General features: G+C 38.3%; 1 protein-coding gene across 1 annotated transcript in view; it reads right to left on the minus strand.

Annotated features, from left to right (window-relative positions):
* The window catches only part of LOC131426294 (neuronal acetylcholine receptor subunit alpha-7), a 325,402-nt gene that overhangs the window by 31,884 nt on the left and 276,271 nt on the right, over positions 1 to 17,247 (minus strand). Inside the window, exons 7-8 of the mRNA XM_058588913.1 lie at positions 4,480 to 4,555; positions 3,784 to 3,978 (exon numbers count right to left, since the gene is read on the minus strand). Coding sequence (XP_058444896.1) covers positions 3,784 to 3,978; positions 4,480 to 4,555 — 271 coding nt within the window. The remainder of the gene's footprint in view (positions 1 to 3,783; positions 3,979 to 4,479; positions 4,556 to 17,247) is intronic.

Consider the following 17,247-nt stretch of genomic DNA (forward strand, 5'->3'; position numbering starts at 1 on the left):
ACGCAACCGATGCGCCTTAGTCGCGCGCTAAAAGAAAAGCGGCCACAATATTAAGAGCGACATGACAAAGTAATACTTCAACACGACAATGCTCGGTCTCACGTCGCAAAAGTAGTCAAAAAGTACCTGGAAACGCTGAAATGGGAAGTCTTGCCCCACCCGCCGTATTCCCCATATGTCGCCCCTTCTGACTTACACCTATTCCGTTCGATGGCACACGGCCTGGCAGATCAACATTTTCAATCTTTCGAAGATGAATTGCTTCATGGATAGCGTCAAAAGAGCACTCCTTTTTTCGAGCCGGGATCCGAAAATTGCCGGAAAGATGGAAGAAACTTGTCGCTAGCAACGGACAATACTTTGAATAATACATCTGTAAGCACTTTTTCGCAACGAAGCTTTTAACTTTGGAAAAAACGGCGGAAGCAAAGTTGTACACCTGATATTTACATCGATGACGATTCTAGTAACATGTGACATATTATGTCAGCAAAATGGAAGTTCTGGGTACAACAGGATTCGCATATTTCATTGAAAGAAACTATCAAGATGCTGTACAGGATTCATTTCTGCTTTCTAGAAGGACCAAATTGTGGAATTTTCTACGATATTTAGCACAGCTCGGAAATTTTTTCCGAACGAAAAGTGCACGAAGCAAATCAAATTATTTTGGATTTTCACTAAACTGATGATTTTTACCTTCGATTTGCAAAAAAGTAATCTTAATAAAGACTGTCCCAGAAAGTATGGACGCACTTTGATTTCGCTGTAAATAATTCACAAGTGTTAGATATTCAAATTTTATTCGATATACTGACAATATTAGACTTCAACAACAGAATATTATTCTCAACATTTGCTACTTAGCCATTGTAGACTAGCTTCCTTAATAAATTCCGTACAGACTTCTTGGCGACAAGTTTTTAAACTTTTTTTCCAATCTTTTTCGAACTGTTGAATGGTTTCGGCTGCCGAGCCATGTTTCCTAAGATGTGCCTTCGTTAATGCCCAAAATTCCTTAATTGGTCGAAGTTGTGGGCAATTTAGGACGAAAGTGGCATTTTTGGTAGTATAACATTCTACCGTTGATTTCGACTAGTGGCAAGAAGCAAGATCTGACCAGAAGACAACAGGATCCTTGTGGCTTCGAATCATGGGTAGAAGTCGTTATTGTAAACAATCCTTGATGTATATTTCGCTGTTCATTGAAGCAGTGGTGATGAAGGGTTTCGAAATTTTACCGCAGCTACAAATTGCTTGCCAGACCATAGCTTTCTTACCCAATTTTTCGACTTCAATCGATGTCTCGGACTGGTTTAACACTTGCCCTTCTCGCACCGTATAATATTGTGGTCCCGGCAAGGATTTGTAATCGAGTTTCACATAGGTTTCGTCGTTCATGATTATGCAGTTCAAATTTCCAGCAAGAATCGTATTGTACAGCTTTCGAACCCTCGGCCTGATCGATGCTTCTTGTTTCGGACTACGTTTTGGTTGTTTCTGCTTCTTATAGGTTCGAAGATTCAAACGTTCTTTAGCACGAAGAATATTTGACTTCGAAGTGCCCACTTTTTTGGCCACATCCCGAACTGAAACCTCCTTCTTTATCTCGAACGCCTTCAGTATACGTTTATCCAACTGAGGGTTAGCAGGACCTTTTTTGACCCGTTTTCGGTTTATCCTCAAATGTGTTATCCTCACGGAACTTCCTGATTGCATTTCGCACGGCTTTTTCACTTACTCCTTCCATATTTGCTATCTTTCTCAGTGACAGTCCGCGTTCTGTGCACCATTTGTACACAATTTTTCGACGTTGTTCTGCTGAAAGTCCACGCATTTCGAAACAAACTTATGAAAACGAATAAACAACTGCACAAGTGGTTAGAGAAGAGTGTAAATAACAGGACGCAACCATAACAATTGACAGATTCTGCACCATTGCGAAGTGGAAGCAATTTTTGGTTGCGTCCATACTTTTTGGGACAGTCTTTAGCATAATAAAAGAAAGCAAAATTATATTGCCACCATTAGCAGCAGTGGTGCTAGATATAACAAGGAATGAGCCATCGTACGGACCCTGTGTCGGTTTTCCTTTAATAACTTTTTTTTACAAATGTGGTATTGTTTTGAAGTCTTCGAAGTTTTTCTTCCTCGTAAAATTTCCTACAAAAATTATATACGCACTGATTTTTAGAGTTCATGGGTTGATCTCTAGCCGATTTACTTTGTAAAAAGTGAATTTCTTCATACTAAATCCCATACAAACTTTAAACCTTGGGCGCGGAGATCTCCGATCGAGCTAAAATTTTGCATGGTGCTTATGGAACCCAAAAGAAACACGAAATGTTTAGTGGAACTGAAATTGATCCCATTCTAGTGTACAATCGAGTTCTTAGAACTTCTTTTTTGGTACTATTTTACTGGCCGTAACAGTTTCAGTTTAACAAAATTTTGTCACACTGAAGATGTGTGCAAAATTTCGTGCAAATCGGAGCAATTCGATCATGATTTGGTCACCTTTGCTGCTGATATTTGCTAAAAACGCTCCACTGCAATAGTCAAGGTTTTCTTCGAACCGATAATTAGAGAAAAATATCGTTTTGCACCCAACTTTTCCAACTTTTGGTCCCAAACACTTCGTTTCTGTGCTGTGCTGTGACCTCCCCCTACATTAAAACACGAAACACCATGCGCCTCCATTCAAATGCATTTCTCTACGTATTCAATGAGTTTCGTTGTCTTAAGTACGAGTGCATATCATTTCTACAAGCATAAATTTATTATTCGAACGTCTCCAGTAACCTACGAATGTCAACTTCTTTTCTGTCATTTCTGACATCAGCTTTCTAGGCAGCAATCATTGACTACTAGACCATAGAATGAGATTACAATAATGTCTGTTGGAGGAATTTTAAGTATCATAACCGGATCCAGCACGGATTCAGTAAATTAATCTCAATTAAGTTTTTAATTAAATTTCTCAAAAAAAAACTGTAATCAAAACGATTCGGCTCAATTTGCTCGTCAATATTGCCGTAAAATTCGATTCCTTCCGTAGCACAACACTCCAGAGCACTTCATTCGTTCCGATTTTCCGTACGTACAACAGTTCCGGAAACGGCCAACCAACCGACCGATGCGAAATACACACGTCGGTGCCTTAATCTACCCCTCACTGTGACCAATCCCCCCTCCTCGGTCCGGTCCGTACTTCCGGATTCTGGAATCCAACAACATTACTCCAATTAGTTTAATTAAAACATAAATGGGCCCATTCACCGCTCCATCGGTTCTTCGCCGACGAACTGATTTTCCCCTGTTTCCACCTCTAATGGGGAGAAGCCGAATGCCGAAAATTACTCAAACAGCTTGTTAATGATAGCAGACAAAATTGCTGACGATTAATCGCCGGCTGCTGCTCCGACTTCGGTTCGGAACTGCAATCTAGAAACGGTGTAACAGCAGTAAGCCGCAAAAAACTACATCGGAAACTATCATTACTGTTCTCTGATTCGATAATGGTAATCAACAACGGTCGAGAGGGGAAATTCTGACAGTTCTGGCATTATCACTGTGCCGGAAGTAGCAGGAAAGGGGGAGAAGCTGATGCACTAATTACAGCTAATTTCCACTGTCGGGCAGGATCGCATCAGGAACAGCACACAGAACCAGTCGGTTGAGTCAGCGAAAAATGTGCCATTTTGATAGTTGAAAAATTCGTTCCGGTCCCGATGGCCCATTCGATTCGATTAGCTCAAATTATCTCTAGTAGAGGCCACTTACCGAGCGACAGCTTCTCGCCGGAGTCCGGTGGCAGTGTGAAACCGAGGAGGGCCATCGACGCAATCAGCACGCACGGTACGATCAGATTGAAGAAGTAGTACAGTGTCTTCCGCCGGATCAGGATCGCAAACGTGATGTCGATGTACGGCTCGGGGCAGCAGTTGTAGTAGATTTCGTTTCGCTTACCGGGGACGCCTGTCGGGGGAAGAGAAAATAAAAAAAAAAAACAAATCAAATTACTGACTAAGAAGTGTTTAACTTCTTAGGATTCGAGACTCCACGCTCAACGCGGTTCTCCAATCAAATCAAAGAAGTTGCTGTTTTTTTTTTATTTTTTTGCTCAAATATCCGATAAGAGCGATGTCAGCTGTCGCGCTGGAGGACAAAAACAAAACTACATCCGCTTTGGGACTAATATTTTAATTTACAGCATAGTGTGAGTGTGCAAATGAGAACGGAAATTGCCTTTGAGGCACAAAAAAAAAGTTTCTTATTAATATTTCGGCTTTGTGTTCCTTGTGTTGCTTGGTGACAGCTCTACAGCCGGAACAGATTATGATCAAAGCAACCGCGTGAAACCGAGCGGGCGACATAACAAAACAAAAACAAGCGGGAATGCTCTTTTTTCCGCCTACTACTACTACTACTGTGATTAGTTGATTTCTTCTCAACAACCGCAAAAGATTTTCAACTTACCCAAAAGCTCCCATTCGCCGTTCGTTATGAAACTGCTGATATCGCCGCCGGACTCGTCCTGAAGTTGCAAGTCCAGCTGGTTTGTGAGATGAAAAGAAAAGAAAAAAGCGAGAAAGGAAATAAGATAAAAATACACGTTACAGTGCTCGAGGGTTGTTGAGTGCTGGAAGGATCATCGTCCTGGACGTGGTGGTACATGAGAACATTCAAAATTGAAATTATTTGCCAAATGAAAATTCTACACGTTTTGCATAACCTCTCTCTCTCTCTCTCTCTCTCTTCATCCCCTCTCGCTTTACATCGGGTCCTAATTTCAGAGGAACTGTTTGGTTACATGTATATACGAATGAGCGCCTTGGAGTTATGCAGCCCCGGAGCCAGGAGCTTACAGTGTAAAGTGCCTGACAAGTATGCATTTCGCTTCACTCACCGAATCGTGCGGTTTGGCACGTGCTAAAACCGGTGCGAGCGTGTATATGTGTGTGTGTGGACCATGTCTTGCTTTTCAGGAAAAAGCCACCAGTGTCATGAAAATGATACTGCTTTACATTTTGTTCAAATTTTTACCCTTTGATGATGTGAGCACAGAGAGAGAGAGAGCGCGTTTGGTCGCTTCAGAATTTCAGTACTTTGCGGACGCGGTTCGGTTATTTTCCTGAGCACGAAAGCTGTTTCGGTTGTTCAGAATTTTTTCGATTTTTGGATGATTGGAAATCAATGTTTAGGTTGTATAAATACCGGTTTTATAATAGTATGGTTTAGGTTTTGCCTTTGTCATTTTGAAAAGGTGACGCGCAGGAGTTTGTATCTTAACTAGTGCGACAAAACTGGGCATTTCTTCTATTGGTGTGTTTAGACGAATAAACCTAGACATTTGTAGTCACAGGCGACACTTTTCATTAAAATGTCGTCGATAACGACGTCGACTACGAGCAACGGTTATGCTATTGAGATACGGAACGAATGTTTGTCCGATATACTCTTTGTTTTCGACGATCGTAAAGACTGTCCCAGAAAGTATGGATGCAACCCAGAACCGCCGCCATTTCGCAATGGTTCAGAATCTGTCAATTTTTATGGCTGCGTTCTGTTGTTTACACTCTTCTCTAACCACTCGTGCAGTTGTTTATTCGTTTTCATTAGTTTGTTTCGAAATGCGTGGACTTTCAGCAGAACAACGTCAAAAAAATTGTGTACAAATGGTGCACAGAACGCGGACTGTCACTGAGAAAGATAGCAGAAATGAAAGGAGTAAGTGAAAAAGCCGTGCGAAATGCAATCAGGAAGTTCGGTGAGGAACAATTAAAACGTAGTACGAAACAAGAAGCATCGATCAGGCCGACAGTTCGAAAGCTGTACAATACGATTCTTGCTGGAAATTTGAACTGCATAATCATGGACGACGAAACCTACGTGTAACTCGATTACAAATCTTTGCCGGGACCACAATATCATACGGTGCGAGAGGGTGCAAGTGTTAAACCAGTCCGAGACATCGATTGAAGTCGAAAAATTGGGTAAGTAAGCTATGGTCTGGCAAGCAATTTGTAGCTGCGGTAAGATTTCGAAACCCTTCATCACCACTGCTTCAATGAACAGCGAAATATACATCAAGGAATTTTTACAAAAACTACTTCTACTCATGATTCGAAGCCACAAAGATCCTGTTGTCTTCTGGCTAGATCTTGCTTTTTGCCACTACTCGAAATCAACGGTAGAATGGTATACTACGAAAAATGTCACTTTCGTCCCAAAAGATATGAATCCACCAAATTGCCCACAACTTCGACCAATTGAGGAATTTTTGGCATTAACGAAGGCACATCTTAGGAAACGTGTTTCGGCAGCCGAAACCATTCAACAGTTCGAAAAAGATTAGAAAAAAAGTGTCAAAACTTGTCGCCAAGAAAATATTCTGTTGTTTTAGTGAAATATTATCAGTATATCGAAAAAAATTTGAATATCTAACACTTGTGAATTATTTACAGCGAAATCAAAGTGCGTCCATACTTTCTGGGACAGTCTTTAGATGAGTATCACGGGAGAAGAATTGTTTTAGTAGTAATGGGAGAATATGCCTCGAAAAAGTACGTTTCATTAAACAATTATTTTCCTGAATTCGTAAAGCTCTGCACAGCCAGCTGACGAGAGATATGCCTTCTATATTGCTATTCTATATTTACTATTTTGGTTGAACCGCTCGGCAGAATATACAACCAATCACTAATTGATTCACGTTTTCCCGCTATTTGGAAGCAATCGTTTATGGTACCCACGAAAAAGGAGATAAGCGTAATGTGGCAAACTACGGAGAAATTACTAGCTTATCCGCTGCTTCAAAAATTTTTGAAATTGTCGTAAGTGGTGTACTCCTCGAAGCGATTAAATGCTATATATCGAAAGATCAGCATGGATTCATGCCTGAGCGTTCAGTGACAACGAATCTTTCAAGTTTCACTTCTACTTGTTTTGAAAATTTGGAACTCGGATCCAAGATCGACACTATATATACTGATCAAAAAACAGCTTTTGATTCGATCAACCACGACATTCTCATAGCCGAGCTATTCAAGCTTGGGGTATCCGCAAATTCTGCTCTATTCGTAGAACTGCTCTATCGACTGAGTCACCCTGGAGATGTAAGCGAACAGTAATCCGACCAAATAAAATTGCTCTGCTTATACGGATGGTGATGCTATAATATTCATCTAAATAGTTAAGGTAAAACTAGAACGCCACTATGGCTCACCGAACGAATGAAAATTGTATTAATTTCTGCCTTCGATATGAGCCCACTAGAGGTCAGCATGAGTCGTAACGACTGTATGAAAAAAAAAAAAGATATTTTCGAATTCTAATATTTTTGTTTGATCCAAATGTTATAGAAATGCATAAAACGTCTAGACATCTAGAGCTATCTCGAAAATATTTTTTTTTTCAAATCAGCTTTGGAGGAATTTTGAGATTTCGGTATTTAAACAATTTTTTTTGATGTCAAATGGTTTAGAAATGTTTGAGATGTCGAGATTGGGTGTAATCTTAATTTTTTTTTAAGAAGATTAAAGTTCCAGAGAATTGACAAAGAAATGTGTTTCAAGACAACCACATCCCAGATCTCGACGTTTCGTGTTTTTTTAAAGACAAACAAAACAAATTCGCTTAAAAATCTGCATAAATATGAAAATTCGCCAAAAATACCGGATAACTTCGAAACTTCGGTTAAAATATCCGTATTGGTTTGAAAAATCACATAAAAACTGAAAAACGAAGGAAAACTTTTGCTGTTGCCAGGTTTCTGAAAAATTCATAAAAACGTCGAGATCTAGTGTCTTTGGAAGAAGAAAAATAAACTATGAATCTACATATACATAAAAATGGATGTAAGTTTGTATGTTTGTAACGCCATAACTTTGGAACTACTGAACGGATTGCCACCAGGTACTTCTTGCATTTCAGAGATGGTTTAAGGAGTATGTTTATAGGGGAGAAAGCGCAGCAAGTGTCATAAACAAGGAAGGGGGGGGTCATGGAAAAATTCATATAACTTGACAAGAATCGATACGTTTTGAAGACCATAGAAACATTTTGCATACCTTAGATATGATGTAGCAAGTGGATGTAGCAGTATGGGTGGATGTAGCAAGTGCTTTTAAAAAGGGGGGTGTAATATTTAAAACGGCATAGCTCCGAAACCACTGAACGGGCTGCCACCAAACTTGGCAAAGATATTTCTTACTCTTCTGAAAAGATCATAAGGGTATATTAATAAGGGGGAGCGTAGTAAGTGTTCATAACAGTGGGGGTCATGAAAAAAATTGTCTGATTTGACGAGAATCGATACTTTTTTAAGCCTATAGAAACAATTTGCATATAATAGACATGATTATATGGGGGGGGGGAGTGGATGTAGCAACTGCCTTTAAAAAGGGTGGTGTAATGTTTGTAATGGCATAACTCCGGAATTACTGAACGGATTGCTATCAAACTTGGCACAAGTACTTCTTGCTCTTCAGAGATGGTCAGCGTATTTTTATGGGGCGAGGGAGCGTAGCAAGTGTCATTAACAAGGAGGGGTCATGAAAAAATTCATATAACTTGACGAAAATCGATATTTTTGAAGATCTTAGAAACATTTTGCATACCGTAGATATGATTTAATGGGGGACGGATGTAGCAAGCGCCTTTAAAAAAGAGTGTGTAATGTTTGTAATGGCATAACTTCGAATCTACCTAACGGATTGTTATCAAACTTGGCACATGTGCTTCTTGCTCTTCAGAGATGGTTATAAAAATATTTTCATGGGGGGAGGGAGCGTAGCATGTGTCCTTAACAAAGGTGGTCATTAAAAAAAATTCTAATTTGACGAGAATCGGTACTTTTTGAAGATCGTAGACACTTTTTGCACAACTTAGATATGATTATAAGGATATTCTGCGGGGTGAGGGTGTAGTTAGTGCCTCTAAAAATGAAGTGTAATGTATGTAACGGCAACTCCGGAACTATTGCACGAATTGCTATAAAATTTGGCACAGTTATTTCTTGCTCTTCAAAAATAGTCATAAAGGTATTTTTATAGGGGAGGAAGCGTAGCAAGTATCATTAACAGGAGGGGCTATGAAAAAATTAATAAAATTTGACAAGAATCGAAGATCATGCAAACATTTCCCATACCTTAGATATGATATATATGGGGGGGTGGATGTAGCAAGTGCCTTTAAAAAGGGGGATGTAACGACATAACTCCGAAACCACTGAACGGATTGCTATCACACTTGGCATAGCTGTTTTTTGCTCTTCAGAGGTAGTTTTAAGGGTATTTTTATGGGGGAGAGAGCGTAGCAAGTATACTTAACAGGAGTCATGAAATAATTTATTTAATTTGACGAGAATCGATACTTTTTGAAGACCATAGATACTTTTTGCGCAACTTAGATATGATTATAAGGATATCCGTGTGGGCTGGATGTAGTACGTGCCTTAAATAGGGGGATGTAATGTTTGTAACGGCATAACTCCGGAACTACTGAACGGATTGCTACCAAATTTGGCACAGATACTGCTTGCTCTTCAGAGATGATCATTGGGATACTTTCAGGAAGGAAAAGTGTGTAGAAAGTGTGCTTAACATGGGGGAGAGGGTCAATGACGAAATTTATATAATTTGAAGAGAATCGACATTTAGACTAGAAGGAGGGGTTTTTGAAAATAAATTTTCATCTCCCATTTTTCGTAAAACAAGAGAATGGCAAGAATTTAAAGGTCGTTGTAGATAGTATTGCTGTTGTTAATTCGAGTGCAACACAATATTCTTTAAATAATTTCAAAGGATCTGGTTCCATTTTGCCGGGAAATTCGAAGAATTCATGAAAAATAATCTTTGTCTGTCTATGAACGTGAGTGTTTTTAAGTCTGAGCATAACTACGAAACAATTAAACGAATCGCCACCAAGATTTGCACATGTACCAGAGTGGGATTCGATATTTTTTTAAAAGCACAGATACTTTCTACATTACTCAGAGTAATCATGGAGGAGATCTATAGTAAGTTCACCTACAAAAGGAAGTTAAATCAAAATAGATTATAAAGTTATTTTGAAGATGAGAGAGCATTCTCAACATTGATCTGAATTGACGAAATCATAGAATCAATGTGCTTTTTTCTGTAAATTGAGTAAACTGTCGACTCAAGGTGAAATTGAAATAAGATTACAACACCATTTGTATTAACTGAATCATAATTCTATATTCAAAATGGTTAAAGTCGAGGTAAAATAAATGATATAAAAAAAGTTATTGTATAGTACGAATGTAGTTATGATGTTAAACAGACTTTCGTTATAAAATAATCATTATCAGATAAAAAATTTTGAGCGATTACCTGGAAATAATCATGTCAAAAATTTATATAACTAGGAGGGAGTAGCAAGTGTTTGTAGCCATGGAAGCCAAATGTATTGTAGATCGAATGTAACGAGGAAGTACGGAAATACGCTGAAACTCGGAGGTTACTATGAAAGTATTTATAGAGAGAAAGATGTTTAAAATGTTTCTAACAAAAGGGTTCAAATATAAAACTGACCCAATTTATCGAGAAAAACCAGGGAAATTTTGATTATTGTGAGATCTGAGATGGGACATTGATCATTCGCAATCTGAATATGAACGGAGTGTTGTTCAAACGGGTTGTCGTCTAAGTTGTGTTTCATTACAATCAGAGTATCAATGGCGAGGACAATTTCTAGATTGTTTTTCGGCCTTGCCTTCACGAAACATTTCCGAGTAACGCCGGGTAAATCAGCTAGTTTACAATAATAAAGAAAACAAATAATTTCCTTCAATAGTTTTCGGTAAAACACGAGTGATCAAAGAATTCCGATTCTCCCTTACCCTTTTTTTATGTGAATTCATGCTGAAGAGTCATGCTTGAGCTTGTCGTACATTTACCGGTGAAAACATCGGTCCAAGCAAATCATGCAGGAAAGCAAATTAATCTAGTCGCTCTGCTTTTTTTTTCTTTCAGTTTCATTTCATTACATTCAAACGCCTGCGATGAATGATGAATGTTGCTTCCGGATTGCTTTGATTAGCTACAGAACCAAGTTGTTTGCGGTCTCGTATTTATCGTTTCCTATGGCAACCTCCTGTGCCTCCTCCATATCTCGGTCACTGATCAACAATCTTGACTGCGTTCGGATTTCATTTGTACGGCAGCTGTATAGCAGCAGCAGATGTGTCTGGTATGTAATGGAACAAAGTGGTTCAGTTCTGCTCGGCCTACCAACAAATGAAGGGGAAAATTAATTGAACCCACATATTGCGCGCTGGTAGGCCGAACTAGCGTTCGGTCAATTTCTCGGTCGATGATGATATATTGGTTATCGCAACTATTTATGAGAGCCGGGCAGATTAATACCTTCCGAACTGCTGACTCGGATTGTATTAGAACTTTGAAGCGGAATTGGAACAATTCCCATATTGGTGTTTCCGGCAATTAGCGTAGGATTACGATGGTTTACCCACCACCGTTAACCGAACAATAGATAGATCGTGTTTATTTCATCGATAAATGGTTTTAGCTAAACACAGTCGATACAAATAATATGCAAATTATCACAGCAGTACTTTCTCCCCGCTTTCGCCAATTGAGGCAATTTACACAACAAACAGTCGAGAGAACAATCTATTTCCATGTTCTGCCAAAACTCAATTCAACCAACACAAAGCCCCAGTCCCCATCCCAAATCCCGGTGCAGTTCGAATGAATTTGCCTCATTCGCCGCGGATTATCACCCACCAGCATCAATAGTGATAAACCTCTAGGCCACCGGATAACTCAGCAACGAATTTGGCTCGAAGCTCCCAGGAAAAACCCAAACTATCTGCAAAATCTCCGCGGTAAAATAAACCGTCATCCTTCGCCCATTTTTCCCCGACCCGGAGGTGGGTGGGATGGTTTGACACATAAAATATAATTTATTTTTCTGGCGACACTATTCGAGCTCTTCGGCGGGCTAACCGGGGCGTTCAATTGTTGTAACCAACGAAGGGGACGGAGAGGGGGGGTTGGTGGTGGTACTGCACGATGTTCGATGATGTTGCGAAATTTACGTGTTAACACTGTGCCAAAGGCCGTCAGCCATTTCCGGACCACGGAATTTGCGATGCCTCCGGTCTCCAGAGAGCTCGCGAGTGCTACTCCGTGGGATTTCGGGGTAAAATCGGTGGCCAAAGTAAGAAGTTTTGCGATTCGTTTAACCCGACTCCACTCTTCACTCGGATGCATCCGAACGAATCTGTGTCAATTTGTACTTTTGTGGTTTGTGTGGATTGGAATCTTTCAGGAGGGATTTTTAGTTTTGGGCTGCTCTCGAGTCCTTCGAAATTATGCCAGCTTTATTTTTTTTTTTTTGGTCGCGACACACGAAAGGCAGACTTTCATCGACACTGATTTCTGGCTCTGCAATGCTCTACTTTACAGTACCGAAGATATGCAGGTTGTGGGAATTTTTTTCCCAACTGGAGAATTGTTCAAAGTGGCGCACAGGCTGCTGGAATCCAATGCTTAGGCGCCACTTTTTACCATTCTGTAGGTGATTATGGTTCACTTATTTTCGGTTTTCAGAGTAGTGCGCCAAACCTGCGGTTACAGTAGACTCGTTGAAGCTTTCCGAACCGGTTGAGTGCGACGAAACAAAGTTGTTTCGGTTGACAAAGAGTAAAGGGTGTCGTACTTGAATTGAAACACTTTTAAGGGGAAGTAAGAGATAATATGAATCAAACATTCTTTTTTTTTGAATTCTTTCTACGGAGAAACAGTTTGAGCAAATTTATTCAAACTTTTTTTTACATTATAAAGCATTATTTAACACTCCAAATACCAAGCCCCAAAAAAAAGTTGGAACGGTAATTTTGAGCTGTCATAGATCAGCTGTTTTTCAACGGATCTCAACCAATTTTACACCCTCGAATTTTGTGAAGTTCGTAGATTGATTCCAAAACTTTGTAACAGACGATTGGTAAAGGAAAACCAATGAAAAGTTGATTTTTCCCGTTCACAGTTTTTTTCACGCGCCCAAAATGCCCTATCTGCTTTCCAATTTTCTTTCCTTTGGCATAAACGTCGCATAGAAAATATTGAATACTTCAACTTTACCGAGTCATAACTTTGTTGTTAGTCAACCGATCTTCAAAATTTGTTCATCATCATTCATTCATACTTCCACAAATAAAATGCACTGAAAAAAAAATAAAAATAGGGTTGTCTACCCAAAGTTATAATGAAAACTGTAGATAGATGAGCTAAGAAAAGATGAGACTGCTTACAATGATCGTAAATATCTCGAAATTCAAAGCGATGACCTATATATTTTTACACATCATTCGATTGCTAGTGATACTAGCTACAATTTTTGCTCAACTACCAATCCTGCACAATCAAAAGAAGACATTAAAAAATCGATGAATTTATAAATATATATATGAATTTTTCATTTTTTTTCACATGTTTGTATATAACTCAAAAATTAAAGCGATGACATGTACATTTTTTTGATTCAGAATTTTGGAATCATTACCAGAAACAATGTATTAATGATCAAAATTATATATCCGTTCAAAGAATCTCAATAGAATATCCGTTCAAAGAAATATACAGAGAATTTCTATAATTGAGAAAATATTGCCAAACATAAACAAATCAAAACTTTTAAATTTTATGACATATATTTTTTTATTATTTTAGTTGGAAATTTATTATGAACAAAATTTACAAAAAAAAAAACTGAAACTTAGATTTTATTAAAAAAATTAAAAACTTTAGTAAATAACCTATAACTCTAAAAATTGTTATAGTTTTGTATTGGGAAAAAGTTCAAACAATTTTTATGCACAACGGAATGGATAACTACTAAAATTATGTTTTTTGTTTTAGGGTTTTCGTAAAATCTCAAAAAATCGATAGAAGATCGGAATATTCGGAATTTCTGATATATATTGCGTTCCAACGTTTCTGCAAATCATAGCGAAAATATTGAAATCCGAGTTGATTTCTTCTGTTTCAAAGATTGGCCTGACTTTTTGGATGAAATATCAGTTTTGATCAATTTTTCATCAGCGTTTGATGGAAAATTGCTTACATTTTATGAATGTATATATCTTAATTCCCTAATAAAGAAGTTAGCAACACTGCTTTAATACATTTGTATTAAATTGCGCTACACAAACTAAACAAAACTAAATATTTTCTGTTACAAAAGCAGTTTGCCGGAAAAATAGAGAGTTTTACGACAACATTCCATATCCATGGCCTTTTGCTTGTTAAATTAAAGGTTCCTATTTTGCGGGTTTACTTATACAGGGTGATTTTTTAAGAGCTTGAGAACTTTTTTAAACAATAAAACGCATAAAATTTGCAAAATCTCATCGGTTCTTTATTTTAAACGTTAGATTGGTACATGACATTTACTTTTTGAAGATAATTTCATTTAAATGTTGATCGCGGCTGCGTCTTAGGTGGTCCATTCGGAAAATCCGCTTTTTTATCGACAAATTTTGTTCAGCGATGAGGCTCATTTCTGGTTGAATGGCTACGTAAATAAGCAAAATTGCCGCATTTGGAGTGAAGAGCAACCAGAAGCCGTTCAAGAACTGCCCATGCATCCCGAAAAATGCACTGTTTGGTGTGGTTTGTACGCTGGTGGAATCATTGGACCGTATTTTTTCAAAGATGCTGTTGGACGCAACGTTACAGTGAATGGCGATCGCTATCGTTCGATGCTAACAAACTTTTTGTTGCCAAAAATGGAAGAACTGAACTTGGTAGACATGTGGTTTCAACAAGATGGCGCTACATGCCACACAGCTCGCGATTCTATGGCCATTTTGAGGGAAAACTTCGGAGAACAATTCATCTCAAGAAATGGACCGGTAAGTTGGCCACCAAGATCATGCGATTTGACGCCTTTAGACTATTTTTTGTGGGGCTACGTCAAGTCTAAAGTCTACAGAAATAAGCCAGTAACTATTCCAGCTTTGGAAGACAACATTTCCGAAGAAATTCGGGCTATTCCGGCCGAAATGCTCGAAAAAGTTGCCCAAAATTGGATTTTCCGAATGGACCACCTAAGACGCAGCCGCGGTCAACATTTAAATGAAATTATCTTCAAAAAGTAAATGTCATGTACCAATCTAACGTTTAAAATAAAGAACCGATGAGATTTTGCAAATTTTATGCGTTTTATTGTTTAAAAAAGTTCTCAAGCTCTTAAAAAATCACCCTTTAGAAGGTACGTAAATCTTTATATCGCAACTAGCTGACCCGTCGAACTTCGTATCGCCCAAAAATTATTTGTTTGAATTTATGTTTTCGGACAGCAGAATTGTCGACTAAGTGGTTAACGTTTCTCGCCATTATTTTTCTGATTAACCTACAATCAACGGAATTCGACATACATTCGCTTCAGCCCAAAAAAGAAATATCACCAAAAAATATTGTGAAAATGTGAAATACTTCTGTTAAGCAAAAATTGAGCAATGGTACAGATTCCCATCTCATCCTTTGTATCAAAGAACTGAACAGAGATCTCTCTCTCTCTCTAATGGCTTCGACATAAAGGATATGAGGTGCCACATTTTCTTTTCCAGATGTGATTCTTGCTTTCGGTAATCGATGAAAAAGCTCACTAACCAGAGTTTTGTATTGAACAATTTAACAATATGTTGAAGAGTTTCTTTTCTAGAGTTCTTCATTTGGTGGGATATATTCACAATTTGTATTTAGCCAAAGTAACGAAAATTTCGTAAAAAAAAGCTTTGGATTAAGAAGCATACAAAATATTCTGAACAGTCCGTTTTTAGGGAATCACTCATACTTGAATGTTCACCCAACACAACAGAACTTATTTTGAACAGTTCCTTGTAAAGCTTTTAAGAAGCGACAAAATTTTCTCAGAAATGTGTTCAAGTTGCCAAAAAGTGCCACGCGTACTCTATAGCTCTATTACAGTGGATATTTTTCAGGTACTGTGAAATTTTTTGTTGTTTGGTGAGACGACGCTTAAATTTTAATTTGATATTGATCTTACAAGTTTGAACATTCTTCACAGAATAATGCATAGAAAATGTCAGTCTCATTCCTTTATGGTAATCCTCTTGAACATTGATCTAGTCAGCAAAATTCAAGGAAAATCTCTTAGTTTGACCTTAGCGCTTCAATCTTTTCATTGAATAATTCAAAAATTTTCAGATTTTTTAAACTCACACTCAGAATGATCAGTGTTATTCATCTGATTCCATTACACACAATCCATCAACTGGTGAACGATATCAGAACTTTTTCTCCTGCCTATTTCTAGAACAGTATACATTCCGATAGTCATTTATTTCGTTTTCGTTTAGTTCTAAATTTATCCCAGTTTCCTCCCTAACTGCTGTCAAACCGTTTGTTTGAAGCTAGTTTCAACATTGCTGAACTAAAAATCGAATCAGTTATAACCTGGTTTTCATATCAGGTTCGTTCAGATCCTCGTTGCTAAGTGCGAAACCAACACAGTTTCGTTAAAAAGTATTTGATGAAACTACCCTGGGTCAGTTTCAGTTTTCTCAAGCGAAAACGACATTAGTAAGCAATAAAGTTGCTACCCAATTAAGCACGTGGCTCGGAATGACGAATAACATGAATCAAATATGCATGCGAAAACTTCACACAAAACAACTCGATGCGCGCCAAAAGATTCTTTCAACGATCTAGTATTCTTTCTTTCGACGGCCAAGCACTTATGGTACTCGTTGCTTGCGCGCCAAACATCAACCGTAGATCTAGCAATCATTGGCAACTTTTTCAACGGAAAATTCCATTGTCCATACAAAACAACTTTATGGATTTTTCCAACGTTTCCGGCAAATTTTCCAAAATTTTTTGATGTGCGAACCCGGCGGGGGTAGAATCTAATCAAGCACAAAAAGAATCATGCAAATCCGTCCATCCGTTCTTAAGTGATGCGATTACAAAGAATGACCTCTGCATATATGCCATATTGTCTCCGAAAACGACCCTCAGCCCAACTTCACTCTCGAACGAGCCTAAAATTAGTGATATCGGTTAGTCCATATCCGAAAAAATGAGCGATAATGAGTTTTGACGTTTACGTCACTTATGTCATTATATCACCGGAACCGTAAGTGACAACCATTTGAACTTTAAATATGTTTAATGAACCAATAGTAGTTCCACAATGAGCCTTGCTTTTGCTGAAATTGGGCATCACGAG

Source organism: Malaya genurostris, chromosome 1 (assembly GCF_030247185.1).
Source record: "Malaya genurostris strain Urasoe2022 chromosome 1, Malgen_1.1, whole genome shotgun sequence".
NCBI lineage: Eukaryota > Metazoa > Arthropoda > Insecta > Diptera > Culicidae > Malaya > Malaya genurostris.